This window comes from Lissotriton vulgaris, chromosome 2_1, assembly GCF_964263255.1.
Source record: "Lissotriton vulgaris chromosome 2_1, aLisVul1.2, whole genome shotgun sequence".
NCBI lineage: Eukaryota > Metazoa > Chordata > Amphibia > Caudata > Salamandridae > Lissotriton > Lissotriton vulgaris.
The window spans coordinates 557,500,735-557,519,115 of record NC_141687.1 but is presented as its reverse complement, the minus strand read 5'-3'; the positions used below and the strand labels follow the sequence as shown (position 1 = coordinate 557,519,115).

General features: G+C 44.6%; 1 protein-coding gene across 3 annotated transcripts in view; it reads left to right on the top strand.

The window, feature by feature from the left end:
* Positions 1-18,381, top strand: part of LANCL1 (LanC like glutathione S-transferase 1) — a 639,396-nt gene that overhangs the window by 175,412 nt on the left and 445,603 nt on the right. For all 3 annotated transcript variants that reach the window (XM_086955555.1, XM_086955554.1, XM_086955556.1), the window contains exon 3: positions 16,715-16,832. In XM_086955555.1, the coding sequence (XP_086811681.1) occupies positions 16,715-16,832 (118 nt within the window). The remainder of the gene's footprint in view (positions 1-16,714; positions 16,833-18,381) is intronic.

Genomic DNA, 18,381 nt, shown 5'->3' with positions numbered 1-18,381 from the left:
CTAATCAGGGATTGTTGGTGGAAGCTGGTTGCTTCTAATGTAGAGTTGGTGGCAGTACATTTACGATGCAATGTTGTATGTATTTGGTGCTCTCGTATGTAGATCTCTGTGTCCAGAAATACAATCCTCTCATTGCTTATTACATAGCTAAATTTAAAGTTTGGTATGCTGTTATTCATGATGTCAAAGTATCTCTGGAATTCTTCTTTGCTGCCATCCCAAATGATGAGTAAATCATCTATATATCGAGTCCAGCTTATTACTTTGTTCAGTGCTGTTTCATTGCTGTTACTCCAAGCGATTTCCTTCTCCCACCATCCCATCGCTAAGCAGGCATAGCTGGGACTGAAGGAAAATCCCATCGCCGTCCCGCTGTTTTGGGAATATAGTTCATCCCCGAACATGAAGATGTTTCTGGTCAGGCAAATCTGGATCATATCCAAGATCATTTGGTTGTGGTTTGCAAATTCCATTTTTCTTTCTTTAAGGAAATAGTTGCACGCTGTTAGGCCCATGTCATTCCCTATGTTGGTATAAAGGGAGATGACGTCCATGGATACCAGGTGGTACGTGTCTTGCCATGGGGTATTTTCAAGTTTCCTGAGTAGATCACTCGTGTCTTGTATATAGGAATCCAGGTCTAATACAAACGGATTTAGAAAGTGATCGATATAGTTGGCAATAGGTTCCAGGAGTGAGCCTTTAGCAGATAGGATAGGACGTCCCGGGGGCATTTTCGGGTGTTTGTGCAGTTTAGGTAAGAAATATATGGTTGCGGTTACTGGATGCGCCACCGTTAGATATTTTCTTTCTTCTTCGTCAATTAAGCCCTTTTCTGACCACTCTGACAGTCTTGCGTCCACCATTTCCTTTATTTCCATGGTGGGGTTTTTTCTCAATTTGTCATAGTACTTTGTGTCTCTTAATTGACGGTGCGCTTCCGTGATGTATGCCGTTTTCTCCAGTATTACCACATTTCCGCCTTTATCGGCCATTTTTATTTCAATTTGATTGTCTGCAGCGAGCTCCACGAGTGCCTTCCTCTCCAATTCTGTTAGGTTGTCTTTGTATTTAGTGTTTTTCAGTTTGTATAAGTCTTGGGTTACAGCCTCCTGAAAGAGATCAATTTTGTTTCCAGGGGCCAGTTGAGGATAAAACTTGGATTTGGGTTTCATCCCGCTCAGTCCCGCACCTGTTTGTTTGCAGGCTTCTTCCAGGGCGATGTCATGATTCACATCATCATTCAAGTTTATCAGGGTCAGCAAGGCTTCCGAGTCTTTAACTGATAAGGCTGTGTCCCCTTCCTGTGTGGGAACTTTGTTGGTCTTTCCAGTTTTCTGCTTTTCCGCAAAGTATTTGGCTAGCTTTATTTTCCTGATGTAAAGGTAAAAATCTATCCGGACTTGGGCTAAGTCCATTTTTCTCTTTGGACAGAAGTTGATTCCCTTTTTCAGAAGTTGTTCTTCTGTTGTCGATATTGCCCTTTTGGATAGATTGACCACCTGTAGTTCGTCCTCTATAGGTTCATCTTCCTGCGCATGCTGCGCGTTTCTGTCCCCACTTTTGTTCCTTCGTTGCTTTTTGCTCCTTTTTCCTCTCCTTTTTGGTCTTTTTGGGGCCATCTGCGTCCTCTCCCTCTCCCTCTTTGTTGTTGGCGAGGGGGTAGATTCTGCTCCCACTGTTTTTGGTGCAGTACCAATCGCATGTCCCCTAAAAAAGGCTGCTGTCCTATAGCGGCCGATGTTCCAGGTTCTCCTTCGTTGTTCTCAGATATCAAGGAAGATGCGCTGCTTGATAGACTTATGGAGCTGGTGCTCAATACTTGCTGTCTCATTTGGTCAAACATTTTTTGAAAACGAGAAGATTCGACCTTCTGCGTAATCTGTCGCATCCCTGATAAATTTCTGATGCTTGCGTTCTCTCACAGTATCCTCATGCTTTTCAATTTGTAGTTCTAGTTCTTCCTTGAACTTTGTCATATCGGCATTTAGCTTTAGTGTTGCAAGCTCTTTCTCCATTTCATGCAGTTGTTCTTTCACTTTTTGTAGGCCGATTTCGATATGCTTGACTAGAATTGCTACTAGTCCCAAGGATGACTGTAAGATGAACTCTCCCCATTCTTGTAATAACTCATTAGAACTGTCTTGGTGACTTGGCATGAGCATGATCCTTAATCCTCTGGGTACCCGTTTTACCTCTAGGTATTCCTTTAAGGTGATCAATTCCCAAGACTTATTAATTTCCTTTCTGCTCAGTTTCTCCCAGTTTTTTAATTTCGATTTAATGTCCGTTTTAGCTTGCACACTTGCCCCGCCAATTTCCTTTTCCACAGAACCTTTTTCAAACATTTGGCGTAATAAATCATTGCGTTTCGCTTCCCTTTTCTCCATCTTGCTGCCTGTCTGATTTCTCAATTATTTATCGTGTTGGTGTTTTCTACTGCACACCCGTGTACTCCCTTAGCAACAAACACAGTGCGTTTAGCTCAAGCCGCTTATTTCAGCAGTGAAAATCTATTGCGGCATTTAACCTTGCGCGTTGTTAATTATGGGAGTCCGTGAAGCTGACTTTGCCGATTTCATTCAGCAACTAATAACGTGTTGCCATTCACCTTCACACACACGCTTACCTCGGAATCTCGTTCACGAGCGGAGTGTGACTAACTTCTTCTCTTTTCCTCGTTTCTTGTCAGCGGTCGCTGTTCATGGCATTTGAATATTCTCCATAGCCGGTTCCTTTTGCCACTCAGACAGCGCTCGATACGGGTGCGGCGCCCTGCAGCTGAACCACGCTGCTGATATATTCTCCACAGCTCCCTCACAGGAAACAAATGGGTCGCACTCCACGGGTTATCTTTTGCAGTTTTTTATTTTTCCATTACATTCCACAGGCAGATGTTCCGATCTACGCGTTTCGGTATTACAAATACCTTGCTCACGATCAACCGCTAACTTAACTCCCCCTTCAAGATATACTGCAGTACATTGTATTCAATACATCACTTCCTATTAGGGGTATGTCAGTGCCTCTAAGCTTTATGGGACATGTAGTTTTTTACCAAAGTGTTAACATTACTCCATATTTGCCCAAAACCTTTAGTAGGTGAATTGTCATGTGAGAGACACATTTTACACGGTACCTTGGCCGTGGAGAAGAGCACCATTCTCGTTCCAAATAGACTGCAGCCTGTGTGTCTGAGTGCGAGGAGGCTTTCAGAAAGGAACTGCTCCATTCCGAGATGCACGCTTTCCCTTGGGAGAAAAAAAGGTCTCTCACATGACAATTCACCTACTAAAGGATTTGACAAAAGAAAGGAAAATTCACGTGGGGAAACTGAGCCTACTAAAGGATTACTTACTCGCCTCTCTTGGACTACAAATCCCAGCAGCAAGCTGGCTGTCCAAAAACTGTACCACGCCCAGATGGGCGTTCTCTCATCAAATAAAAGTGATGTTGAAAAGGAAAGGCGTTTCATCATTTTATCCCCGGTGCCTGTCCATGAGGAAGGGGCGTGCCAGCCCTGAAACGCGTCGGACCATGCCTGAGAACGAAGTATTGCCATGAAGGGGGACCATCAGCAGGGCGTGTATAATGAACAGGGAGAGCGTTGAGTGCCTTCTCAAGCTCCAGGGCTTTGCTTAAACACATTTTACACAGTACCTTGGCCGTGGAGAAGAGCACCATTCTCGTTCCAGATAGACTGCAGCCTGCGTGTCTGAGTGCGAGGAGGCTTTCAGAAAGGAACTGCTCCATTCCGAGATGCACGCTTTCCCTTGGGAGAAAAAAAGGTCTCTCACATGACAATTCACCTACTAAAGGTTTTGACAAAAGAAAGGAAAATTCACGTGGGGAAACTGAGCCTAATAAAGGATTACTTACTCGCCTCTCTTGGACTACAAATCCCAGCAGCAAGCTGGCTGTCCTAAAACTGTACCACGCCCAGATGGGCGTTCTCTCATCAAATAAAAGTGATGTTGAAAAGGAAAGGCGTTTCATCATTTTATCCCCGGTGCCTGTCCATGAGGAAGGGGCGTGCCAGCCCTGAAACGCGTCGGACCATGGCCTGAGAACGAAGTATTGCCATGAAGGGGGACCATCAGCAGGGCGTGTATAATGAACAGGGAGAGTGTCGAGTGCCTTCTCAAGCTCCAGGGCTTTGCTTAAACATATATATATATATATATATATATATATATATATATATATATATATATATATATATATATATATTTTCTCTCTTTCTTTAAACCCCTTTGTTTTATTCATTATTTCCTTTTAATTATTTTTAAATTTAATTATTTAATTCTTGATCCTTACTTAATCCTTATACCCTTTTAGGCTTAGTGGTTTTCATTTGGTTATTTCGAAAGTTCGGAGATCTTACATGTAGGAATAGCTGTGGTATTCCAACTGGACCTGAGTTAACTTCCACTCTGGGCCTGGGCATGATCTCTAATGGTCTCTAATAGTTCGTCGTCATCCAGTAGGGAACGAATGTTGTGCATTTTATTATTGTACATAATGTGCAAGAATGCTGGAAATCTCATCTGTACTGTGGCGCCTAATGATCTAAACTTGTCCATGCGCTGCCCCAACTCTCACTGTCTATCCTAAGTGGTTTTGGATAAGTCTGACCGTACCTCAAAAGAGAAGTCCGGGCCCTGTAGTGTTCTGGCTTTCAGTGCGAGGTTCAAGATCTTATCTTTGAGTGAGTATGTCAGGAAGTTTATTAAAACCTTTCTAGGTTTGTTTCTTGCTGGGTTCAGGTGGAAAGGATCCCGATGTATTCACTGGATGTCCTTATCTAGGTCCTCGGTCGTTTCCTCGAGGTTGAGGGAATCCTTTAATAACTTAGTTATGAAGCTTTTGAGATTTGCGCCTTCCTTTCCTCCCGGGATCTTCAGAAGTCGAATGTTATTCCGTCTTGAATAATTTTCCATTACTTCGATCCGCTCCCGCATACTCTCCCCGTCTCTTTGCAGTGTTTGTATTTTAGATCTGGCAGACTCTAAGTTCGATGTCAGAAGACCCACGGAGCTTTCCAATATCTCAGTCCTTTCACACAGGCCGTCTACCTTTTGTTCGAGCTCCTTGCAGGATGCTCTTACATCATTTTGGTTGGCCTTAGAGACTGCGAAATCACATCTGATCTCCTCCCTCATTGCAGTTATTGATCTGACCAGAGCCTCAAGTGTATTGCCTACTCCCAGATCACCTTGACTCCATTCCGCACCATTGCCCATTGTCTCCTTTCCTAATGTTTTTACCACTTGTCCCTATTCATCTGCCTGCTCATCTTGTAAGGTAAGTGCATCCCCCACATTAGTAAGCTCTGAGAATGCCATTAGGCCAGCTGGTACATCAGGTAAAACAACAAGTGAAGGATTAACTGTGGGAATGGGAATGGAGGTATCTAAGGGAACTAAGGGTGCTACCGGTTCAGAAGACAGGCTAGAAGTGGAGACAGAAACAGAGACAGGGATAGACAAGTCCGCCTGCAGGATCTCTCCCCTGGAGGTCGCCATACCTTGTGGAATATCTAGTACTTGGGGGAGGACTTTGAAAAAGGAACGCAAAGATGGTGTTATGCCACCAGAAATCTTCAGGTTTTTATGTTTTGTCTTTCTTTGCTTTGTGCCTTTAACTCAATTTTTCTTCTTTGTGATTGCGCCCTTATCCTCGCTTAACTTTAATTTGTGCTCCTGACCTGCACTTTGAACCAGCCCTGTGGTGCACCCTTTGACCTGAAGTTTTTTATTCTCTGACCTGTACCCTTTGCCTCGCTTCCTAGTTTTTCTCCTTGTATCCCTTACGAACAGATCTTTGCCCTTGCCGCCCGTATTTAATCCACCCTTTTGCCCGCCCAGTCACCTTACTTCTAGGAGCAAAGAAATCTTCAGAGTCGTCCGAGTTAGCTGCTTCACTATCTGCTCCAGGGGCAGCCTGCACCGACATCGCAGCAGCTGGAGAAGGAAGAGATCCTGGCAGGACAGTGCCCTTCGTTCTCGGCCTTCCTCCCCTCCCACCACCAGCAGCAATTGCGCCGAGGAGCCCACGAGCAGCGGCCGCGCCTAAGCTCCACGGCTGCCCGCCTCCAGCATGGCAGGTAGGCGGAGGCGGGGAGAGGAGGCACAGCAGGCAGGCACATCCTCTGAACACGTCGAGGTTCAGTCTAGGGAAATCACAGCCGCGCGACCCCCGTTTTCGGTGGAAAATAAGGACCAAAAGTCAAGGTAGTCCAGAAGACTGCGAACTACGGCATACTCCTGTTACCAGCAGCGCAGGGTCTCAGAAAGCTGCTCAGAGTATGCGGACCGCTCTAGCCGACGGCCGCCATGTTTTCCCCCAATTTCCCACCAGTCTTATCCGTGGGTGCAGGAGCATTCAGAAAAGCCTTCAGTAAACCTGGTCTGAGACTAACCCCATCTTCTGTAATCACATGTCACAAATACTCCACCCTTGTGCAAAAGAATTTACACTTCTGTTCTTGAAATAACTTCAGTACCTTGTGAAGAATGCAATCATGAGACCGTCCTCTTCCAACAAGGAGACCCCATTAACTTCCCTGAGAATGTTGTTTATGACTCTCTGAAATACGGATGCCACCGAGGCTAATCCGAATGGCATATGGCGAAATTGGCAAATACCCAGAGGTGATACAAAGGAAGTTAGATGGCCAGAATCAGGATGCAGTTCCACCGGATGGTATGCAAACGTGGCTCCCTAGGTGGACACAAACAAATCATTACTTTTGGGCAAGTGTTGTTAGTCCACCCAAATTTCCTTGTTGAGTGACCTCAAATCAACACAGAGCCGAACTTGACCGCACTTTTTGTGGGCAACAACCTAAGAAGAGAGCTACATAAAAGATTATGTAGGCTCAATGAGCCCTTAGGCGCACAGTTCTTTCAACTCCCTTTTTAGTTTGTTTCTAACACTATAGGGTATTCCCCTGAGCTTTGATCTGATATGAATCACCCCTTCCTTAACTATCAATTTGTGCTTAAAACCATTGATTTTGCCCAGATCACCCCCAAAGACAGTCGGAAACTTCTTTTTCCAAACTTGTTCTTCGTCAACATTGCTTACAACCAATATTTGTTCCTTGGCACCTGGCTTTAAAATCATCCTGAATAGTTCCTGATGAAACCACCCCAGTATGTTCAAACCTTTCACTTTCACATAAATCTTCCCTCTTCCCTTGAAACTCATCTCTTCTTCAAAGTAACCCATCAACTGTATCTTGCGACCTTCATAGGACACTGGAGAACGATCAGGTAGAGACAATGGTCGAGAATTAATCCAGGTCTCTTCGAACAACTTCTGTGTGATCATAGTTATCCTGGCACCCGAGTCAACAAGCAGTTTTCATGGTCTTGTTTCCCACATCAGTGTCCACAATGGGATCAACACATGATGAGGGATCACCTTCAATAAGAGGAGGGACTACAAGGCCGTTTTCTTCTTCAACACAATCAGCACCATTTCTGATTACAGAAACAACATCCAACTCTTCATCTGACTCAACAACACACACAACTGGCTTCTTGTACCTTTCCTTTTTATACATACTCAAGCAAAGTGACCCAAATTCCACGTTACATTGACAGACAGATACTTGGTTCCTTTGAAATGTGGTGGATTACCACACCTGAAACACATGTTGGCACAACTGGTGCTCATTGCTTCTGATTTGGTGGGCTTGGAAATACCATTGCCACCATCACGCCCTGATTTTGCTCGAGACTTTGCAAAATTGGTAACTCAACATTGATCGTACTGATTACTCTGTTATCCAATTCTTTTAAAGAGACTAACAACATTTCAATGCTCTTGGCAACCTTAATCGTTTCATCTAACAATGGGTCAACCATGCTTAAAAGTTTTTGTCTTATGTTCTTAAGTACAGTTTCTCGATATTCGCCCATTCCATCACTTTCTTCTTGTGATAGATTAGGTAAATGTCTGAAAACAGACCTACCTTCCAATCCCTCCAAAGAATGTAATAACAAACATTCTTTCCTGTCTGCTTAGCATATAAAGCAACCAATGGAACTGGATCCCAATTTTTAAAAACTCATTTAAAACTATATGACCCAAATAGAACCCTCAGATCTGGCCAAAAGAAAATAATCGCAGTACCAAGATTCAAGAGAGCAAACTGGGGCGGAAGAAGCTTCCTGGTACATACAGCGAGAATCTGGAACCAACTACCGCTAGATATAAAAACAAGTCCATCACTGAAATCATTCAGAAAGCAAGTAAAAACGTGGCTGTTCTCTGCATATCCCTAAATTAACATCTCAAGAGTCAGAGTCGAATCACAGCACCAAGACGCCTATGGGCAATCGCGCGCTCTACAAATGCACAAATCAAATCAAATCAAATCAAATCAATCAAATCCTGAGGCACCTATTGCTTCTAAGTAAGTTTCAAAACGAATATGCTACTTACCAGTATGCATCTGTTCAACGCATGTAGGGCTGCTGACATTCATATCTGTGCATAGATCGCCGCCTAGTGTTGGGTCCGGATGATTGCACATTGTTGTCCTGGAAGAGTCTTCGAAGTATCACGAGATAGGTGGCTCCTCCTCTGGACTACAGTGCGCATGGGCATCCTCTCCATCCTCAGATTGTTTTTCGCCATTGTGGCAGAGATGGAGTGTAATACAGTGAGTGATGTCCATGCTACATAGCAATTCTGAATGCTACAGCTGCTACAGGCGCCGGGGGGGAGGTGGGCGATATGAATGTCAGCGGCCCTACATGCCAAGAACAGATGCATACTGGTAAGTAGCATATTCGGTTCGAGGCATGTGGGCTGCTGAATTCATATCTGTGCATAGATTATATAGCAGTCCCTCCTGTTAGCGGCGGCTGCCCGTGCCAGCTGCAGCAGTCTGAAAAAGAGTTTTGAGAACAGCCTGTCCTACAGCTGCCTGCTGTCTTGAATGCACATCTACGCAGTAGTGTTTCGTAAATGTATGTGTAGTGGACCATGTGGCTGCTTTACATATCTCTTCTAAAGGAATATTCCCCAGGAAAGCCATGGATGCTCCTAACTTACGTGTGGAGTGTGCTCTTGGAGGAATGGTTAGTGTGCGTTTAGCCTTTGCGTAGCAAATCTGTATACACTTAACGATCCATCTGGCTATTCCGGCTTTGGAAATGGGGTTGCCTTTGTGCTGTGGAGAAAAGGCAACAAACAGTTGTTTTGTTTTCCTGAAATCCTTTGTTCTGTCGATATAGTAAATAAGAGCTCTTTTGACGTCTAATGTGTGTAGAGATCTCTCTGCGACATTTTCTGGATTAGGATAGAAAACAGGCAGTTCTATGGTTTGGTTCATGTGGAACTGAGAAATCACCTTAGGCATGAACGTAGGGTTGGTGCGTAGTTCAACTCTATTTGCGTGGACCTGTATGAATGGCTGTTGAATGGTTAGTGCCTGGAGTTCACTAACTCTTCTTAGTGAGGTAATGGCTACTAGGAAAGCAACTTTCCAGGTAAGAAATTGAATCTCACAAGATTGTAGAGGTTCAAAAGGTGGTCCCATCAGTCTGGTGAGGACCACATTCAGGTTCCATACAGGTGAAGGTGGGTGTCTGGGAGGGATCACTCTTTTGAGTACCTCCAGAAAAGCTTTAATGGCAGGCACTCTGAATAGTGAGAGGTGCTGCCTGTTTTGAAGATAAGCTGCTATTGCGGATAAATGTATACGAATGGAACTGTACGCCAGATTACATCTGTATAAGTGCAACAAATAACAGATAATGTTTTGAATAGATGCATCCAGTGGGTCAATGCCATTATTGTTACAATATATGACAAACCTCTTCCATTTAGCCGCATAACATGCTCTGGTTGTGGGTCTTCTTGCCTCCTTGATGATGTTCATGCATTCTGGTGGCAAGTTGAGGTAGCCAAATTCTAAGACTTCAGGAGCCAGATCGCCAGGTTGAGCTGTTGCGGATCTGGGTGCTGAATTTCGCCATGGCTCTGCGTTAAAAGTCTGGGTGTTAGCCGCAGTCTTTGATGCGGTACCACGGAAAGTTCTACTAGCGTGGTGTACCATGGCTGGCGTGCCCACGTTGGAGCAACCAGGATGAGTGTCATCGAGTGTTGCTTCAGCTTGCGTGCCACCAGCGGTATTAGAGGCACTGGGGGAAAAGCGTACGCAAACCTGCCTGACCAGTTCATCCATATCGCATTTCCCTGTGACTGCGGATGTGGGAACCTGGCGGCGAAGCTTTGGCATTTTGCGTTTTCCCTTGTGGCGAATAGGTCTATCTCTGGATGACCGTACGGCTGGAGTACTGATGGATGTATCTCCCACTCGTGCATTTGGTGGCTGTGTCTGCTGAGCAGATCCGCCATCTGGTTGTGTTTGCCCAGGAGGTGTTCCGCCATGAAGAAGATGTTCCTCTGAATGGCCCACTTCCACATGCTCTGAGCCAGATGAGACAACTGTGAAGAGTGTGTTCATCCCTGCTTCTGTATGTAGTACATGGCAGTCATGTTGTCCGTCCGGATCAACACGACCTTGTTGCACAAATGTACTTTGAAAGCCTTCATCGCCATGAAGATTGCCATCAATTCCAGAAGGTTGATGTGCATCTTCTTTTGCTGTGCTGTCCATAGTCCCTGCACTGTGTAGTGGAGTACATAAGCTCCCCATCCCTGGAGAGATACGTCCGTCGTCAGTATAATCTGTGGCACAGGCTCTTGGAACGGTCGGCCCTTGCAAAGGTTTTGTGGGTTCCACCAATGCAGAGAGTTGAATGCCCGACCGCTCACCAACACTAGGTCTTTTAATTGTCCTTGAGCCTGATTCCACTGACGTGCCAAGCACTCCTGAAGCGGACGCATATGTAGTCTCGCGTGCGGGACTATGAAGATGCAGGAGGCCATCATGCCTATCAACTGCATGAACACTTTTGCTGGAAGCGAGTGTTGAGGTCTGCTGAATTTTTGTATCGGCAATTGCATGCTGTTTATCCTCGCTGAATTTGGCTGAGCTTTGGCTGCCAGAGTGTTTATTGTCGCGCCCAGGTACTGTCGCACGTGGGCGGGTTGAAGATGTGACTTTGGATAAATCAGCGAGAATCCTAGATTGTGAAGAAGATGAATGGTGTGGGACATGTGGCTGGCATACTGCTGGGCCGTCTTTGCTTGAATAAGCCAGTCGTCCAGATAAGGGTAGACATGTATGTGCTGTCTCCTTAGGTGTGCTGCTACTGTCGCCAGGCACTTTGTGAACACCCTGGGTACCGTTGTTACTCCGAAAGGGAGGACTTTGAACTGATAATGTTGATTCTGAATAGTGAACCTGAGATACTGTCTGTGTGATGGGTGTATGGGTATATGGAAATACGCATCTTTTAGATCCAGTGTTGCGAGGAAGTCTCCCTGACTGAGTAACGGCAGAACCTGCTGTAAGGTTAGCATATGAAAATGCTCTGACAGAATCTATCTGTTTAGAGGCCTGAGGTCTATTATAGGTCTGAGAGACCCGTCCTTTTTGGGTATTAAAAAGTACAGAGAGTAAACCCCTGAGCCTTGGTCTTCTACAGGCACAAGCTCTATGGCTCCTTTTTGCAGCATGCTGACGACCTCCTGCTGCAATAAGTGTAAGTGCTCTGCGGACATAGGACGGTGTCTTGGTGGTATGTTGGGTGGAGTGGATGTTAATTCCAGACAATACCCATACTGGACAATGTCTCTCACCCACCTGTCTGTGGTGATGCATTTCCAGACCGGCAGGAACTGTTGTAGTCTCCCCCCGACAGGTGTTATATGGTCGGGGGCAGTGACAGGGCGTCACTGTTTGTTATTGGCAGAGGATCTGGAATTGTTGTTTCCTCTTCCTCTGCCCTTGATGTTGTTTCCACGATATCCACCCCTGTTGTTTTTATTGTAGGTGGATTGTGTACCTCCTTTATTGTACTGTGTCTGCTGTGTGGATTGGCCTCTTGAAGGTCCTCTAGTATTGGAGCGACAAAAGGAGCCACCCCGAAACTACTGTGACTGCAGAGCCCCCATAGACTTTGCAGTCTCGGTGTATTTTTTAATTTTTTCAAGGGTGGTGTCAACCTCAGGTCCAAATAAGTAGTCTGGGTTAACTGGCTGATTGAGGATAGAAGTTTGTATTTCTGGTTTGAATCCCGAGATTCTTAACCAGGCATGTCTCCTTAACATGACGCTAGTGTTAATGGCCCTGGCTGCAGTGTCAGCTGCGTCTAGCGCGCACTTGATGGAAGCATTGGTTATAAGCTTTCCTTCTTGGATTAGTAGTTCCGCACCCTCCTTGTACTGATCTGTTAGGTGTTGCAACAGTGTCTCAAGGGTATCATAATGGGACCTGTCATATCTGGCTAAGAGTGCCTGAGTGTTGGCAATGCGCTAGATGTTAGCTGCCTGTGCTGCCACCCTTTTTCCTGAAGTCTCCAGTACTTTCGACTTTTGTCAGGAGGAGGAGCATCACCTGTAGACTGGGAGTTTGCTCTCTTACGTGCATTAGAAACAACTAATGAGTCCAATGGCAACTGTCCTCTTATATAAGTAGGGTCCACAGGTGCCGGTCTATATTTCTTTTAAATTCTTGGGTTTAATACCCTAGCCCTGGTGGTTTCCTTAAAAATGTCACCAGCATGCTTAAGGACCCCTTTTAGCATGGGCAGGGTCTTGACTGTTCTTTCTGAAGTGGAAAAGGTGTCGACCAGAAAGTCTTCCTCCACAGGGTCAGCATGTAGTTGCACGTCATGGTTACTTGCCGCTCTTTCAATAAGGGCGTTAAAGGCAGTAGTGTCCTCAGTAGGAGATGTCTTTACACTGTATACATGTGTGTCAGGGGCAGTCTGCGGATCCCTCGGGTCAGCTGGGTCTTGCCATGGTTGGTTTTGATCATCGGGATCAGTGTCCACATGATAAGTGTCATCCTCATTTTCGCCATCCCCTGCATCCACATCTGAGTATGTGGGTGAAAAAGTCTGAGGTTCTTGTCCATAGGATTGGAGAGGTTCCACAAGAACTGGCGATGTTGTTGAATCCCTCTTCTTCTTTAAGGAAATCTTATATGACTCCATGGGTGTTTCTGGTATTATTTTCCTTTTATATATGGACAGTCTACCAGTTTCGAGTCGATGAACTGCCTCAACTCCTGTTCTTCAGGCTCCTCTATAGCCTCCACTTCCGTCAACACTTTTTTAATGGCTCCGATTTTTGGGTCGAACATCTTCGGACGCACTGTGGGTGGCAACCCGAATTTGATTGGTGTCGATGTGGTCTGAACGTTTCCGACCAGCTTTGGTATTGGGGCCTTCTTCGGCCTGACCGCTGTAGCCTTATCTTTGATGCGTTGGAGTGACTCCGACACTTCTTTGGCTATGAATGGGCTCGGCTGCGTCGACTCAACAGGGTCCCTGGAGCCAGTCTTTGTCTTGTCCGCAGGCCTCGACCGAGGATCGACCCCTTCTTTTGGTTCGAGCCTTTTGTGTGTGTCGATTCCCTTCGGTGTCGGCTTCGTCGGTTCGACAGCCTTGACTTTGGTCTTCGGTGCCCCAACCTTCGGCTCGATGACCTTCTTGAGCTTCTCGGTAGCGACGGCCTTTTTCTGTTTCTTCGGCTCCGAGGGGTTTGAGGCCTTGGAGCCGACCAGAGTCAGCTGCACTTTTAGTTTAGGTTTTGGCAGTGATGCTTTTGGTTTCGATTTCTTTGGATCGACCGATGGCAGTTTCGATACCGATGGCTCTTTATATATGTTCGAAGCCAGGCCTTTATGCGGGGCTGTAGAACGAGTCTGTAGATCTCGGGTAAGGCCTTGTGGCGATCCCTCGACCTGAGCCTTATTGAGTGCTTCATTGTCGGCCCCCGTATAGCCGGTTGGGCCTAGCTCCTCGCCTGAGCTATCTTCTACGGCCCCAAGGGCCTCTGCGTCGTCTCCTACCTCCTCGACGACGTCTTCGTCTTCTTCTAATACTTCGGCATCATACTCGGAGTCATGGCCCCAAACCGGATCTGAGTGTTCTTCCCGATCCTCCAGATCAACGACCTCTTCGTCTTCGGTCCCGAAGATGTTTTCTGGAATAGGCGCTGATTTCTGCGACTCCAATCGAGCCGTGCGTCGAATCCGAAGAGTTTTTTTCGACCTGAACCGGGCACAGGCAATACAGTTGGCCTCGTTGTGATCCGGGGACAGGCACTTGTTGCACACCGGGTGGACATCGATGTGCGGGTATTTTGCATTACAAAGTGGACACATTTTGAATGGGCTTCTTTCCATCGTAGATCGAAGATCGGGTCGAATGTGGAAAAAAAACGTCTGATTCCTCGATGTCCTCTCGAAGCAAAGTTATCGGTACTGAACGAAACAATACCGACGCCTGTCGAAAGCCTTTTGGCTTCGTAGAAAGTTTTCCTAACTTGAGCTAAGATAGTAACATCCAAACTCAATGGCGGAAAAAAACAATCTGAGGATGGAGAGGATGCCCATGCGCACTGTAGTCCAGGGGAGGAGCCACCTATCTCGTGATACTTCGAAGACTCTTCCAGGACAACAATGTGCAATCATCCGTACCCAACACAAGGTGGCGATCTATGCACAGATATGAATTCCGCAGCCCACATGCCTCGAACGCATTGTGCCATATTTTCCACCTAACTCGTAGTTTTCCTTGGGTATCTAGGAAAGCAGCTTGCATGGTACACAAGTTTGAGGTGATGACACATTTAAGGGTACAACCAAATAATTACTCAATCTCAGTCAATATGGTGCTCTCTCTACATGCACTGCTGGGTTGTGTGAAAAACAGCAAAACTAGAGAAAAACGTTTACCAGATTGCAAACTGTGGTGTGTTTATAACCGAGTGACACACTTAGGCAAAGCTGAACAGTCAGCAAGTGAAACAGAGAATATCAACTCGTGGTGTGTGTATCACTGGAAGTCACACAACAGTTTGTGAAAGAAACAATGTTTGCAGAGCTGATGAAGGAATATATGAGGATTGTTATCCAGGTTTGCACATCACCGCATAACTGTACACGGTACACAAGCACTTTGCAATGAATTTCCTTGCGTTGTGAAGACTGGCTAGTTTTCTCCTATCTTCCGTGTTGAGCCATAGAAACAGCACGAAAACTGTGGCAATTAATGTAGGTGAATCTAAAGTATTAAAATGGCTGCTACGATTGCATTTCCTGGATTGGGTGATCCAATTGCCTACGACGTGATGTGGAGCGAGTAACATAGGGTAAATGTCAGCAGAAAACAATAGCCGGCGGTTGATGAGCAGAAGTGGTGGTGCATGAGAGAACAGAGCGCGAGCACGGATTGAGATGTTTCGTTGTGGGGAGGATGTCGGTTCAGCTAGCAAAAGCAGCGCGCAGGGAACAGCAACCGACAGTAGAATGTAATTATACAATTGTTTTTCTGAAGATACGATACCAGTGAAAACGTCTCTATCCTCATAAATTGTAAAATTGTACCTTGAGAATGGACGTAATGGCAGTTCTTTGCTTGTTGAGCAGGGTTTCTTGAGAAACAGCGTAACAGAAGTATTTTCAGTTTCTGTAGTATCAGTAGAGCACGCAGAGGGTTCAACCATGTAGCCAAAATGGTCACCAAATGTTTGTAGTAATGAAGCAAGTAATTGGATACGTTTGAAGAGGTTTATTTCATGGGTACATAGATGTGGAGCCAGGGAAAACCCAAAGGCTCCACGAGACACAGCTCCATGAGACACAGCTCCATGCATGAACTAAAGAAAGCAATCTGATGTACCCTGGTAACCAGGGACATTCTAAATAATCCTACAACTCTAAATGAAAGGGGCATACTTACAATTTCACATAAAAGCAATATACACAACTAGATTAACCAGATACTACAGAGTTATGAGATAACCGTTAGGGAAAACTTACCTGGTATTAGGATAAACTTTGGATATATTTAGTTAGGATAGCATCAGAGTAAATCTGATTAACCTAGTCATGCCTGCTCACTGTAAATTCTTTATGAACCAAGACATAGTTACAAAAATTTCATTTAAAAGAACAGTTTGAGTTTTGAACTTTGACGATTTACACATTTTACTATTAACAAAAGCTGTCACCCAAATTGGCTAGTAAATATCTTCAGCTGAGGAGATGACACAGAAATCTCCAAGTTCAGTTTTAGTCAGATCTAGGTTGTTAAAACATCAAAACACAAAAACTGTTTATCATAATGCTTTTCATATCAAAACATTTAGAACTAAATATTGTGGAAATAGATTGGGACGTACATAGACTGATATAAATTGTTAAATGAATTTCTCACTAAAAGTTTTGAACTGCTTGTATTTCGAACTAAAATGTTGAACTTTCAACCTAGAGTTTACCTCTTTATGTTTGAAACCATATTACAATGATAGCTTTAAAACTCAAAAGTAGGACACCAATGGCTAGAATTCCCTGGCAGTTATAATTAAAAAAACAAATTGCTCCGCTTTGTCATGAAAAGCGCTGACAAAAAACACCAGTATTTAGGATAAAGTAAGGAGAGGAAGCCACTGTTTTATGGCCAGGATTAACTGAGACTATTAATTGCCTCAGCACACAGATTAATGTCTTGTGATCATTAATGAAGGTCAATTTATTCTGGATCCTATTTGACGAATTCTGAAACATTATGAACAACACTGTTAGTTACTGTGTTTATTCTGTTTCCTTCTATAGCTTACTTCTGAGTTCAAGCATCGTCTTCAGGATAAGATATGGGAGTTGCTGCAACAGATGGAGAAGGGGCTGAAATCAGCTGACCCAGGCGATGGCACTGTGTACACTGGTTGGGCAGGTGAGCAAATTACTCAATGGTATGTAATTGGGGTATGGTAGTGCAGCTGTCGTAAAGAGAATACAATAACCCCCTGACATAGAATGAAGTTGAGTTTAAACGAATCACATGTTTAATACAACAGGAGTTCTACAAATGAAAAGGCAACATCTGTTAATTTCACTCCGATTTAATCCTGTTGTTAAATCATCTTTACATAAAAACTTTGACTTTAAGCCTAAACCTGTCAAGGGTTGTTTCGGTTTCCCTCAGAAGGAGACCTAACTTGTCATTTTGTGCTTCACAGTTCATATTGGAGATGAAACCTCCATATGAATGCCCTCCATTAAAAGTGGCTCAGCGGGCAAAAGCAGTCATCTAGAATGCTGCCCAAATGATCATCATTGGCTGAGATTAATTCAAGCAATTCTTCTACAACTTTGTTCCCCTGATTCCAAATTCTTCAGAATAGTGGGTGGTATTTTTCATACCTGCTAAATACTGGCTTAAGTATTTACCTCGTAGCTCAGCTTTTGGCTGGGCATACAACAATTTGATACAGAAACATATCCATTAAGAATTGGTGATATTCTGGACTGGCTTGGCCTGCGTTTGTCCTGCAAATCCAAGGAACAAATGGTTATTCATGCTGTCTTTCTGGGCCCTATTGACATAGAAATTTAGAGCATGCAACTCTGCTAAGGAACGAACAAAGCTGGCAGAGCAATGGATTGTTCCATGTGAAATTGTGGTACCATTGTCCCAAAGCACCATCGTGTCCAGAAAGACAGTGGTGAATGATGGATGAAAAATGGAAAGAAACTTATCTCACCTGTTGAGCGGAGGTGAAAGGATGAGGTAGACCATTTTCAAAGTAAGAAGTCTCAAGGAACAACTCTACTTAAACAGCTGTGCACAGGCTCAAAGGATGCCTTCATTAAAAAGGTAAAAACGAAGTTTGAATCCCAGTGTGACGTCAAGAATGGAGAGTGAGGAAATCTTTTCAAAAACAACATTACCGCAGGTTATTTAAACAACGACTGCTGAATCAGGCACAGGCAGAACAGCTGATAAGGCCAACAAGTAACTTTTGCTGTGCTCGCAGCAAAGGCTGAAATGGCCAAAGAAGGTGGCATTGGAGATAACTGAAATTATGTTTTGTAGGTTGGGCACACCTCCTCTTGCTGTTTTTGTTACATGGGTGAACTGCTAAAGCCAGAATTACTCAAGCAAGTGGTGGTTTACCTGGATCATGGAGGAAGCTTTTTTTATTTCTCTCCTGATGTCCCTAGTAACAAGGGTAAAATGGAAAATGAAGAAAGAATTGTGTATGCTCCTGATATTCCTCACCCAGCGTGTGTCAGGCAGTTTTGCTACACAGAGATGTGGGATCTAGCAATTGAAATCCTGATCAATTTAAACCGGACCTATACCTTCTCTCAAAAATAAAGGACAGGTTTTATATCATGAACTAGCATTTCTGCACCTGACTGCCTGGTTGATTCAGACCTAAAGTATGAATTTCTTAATTTTCAGGAGGCAGTAGGCAAACTCTTTGGGAAGCCAAAGT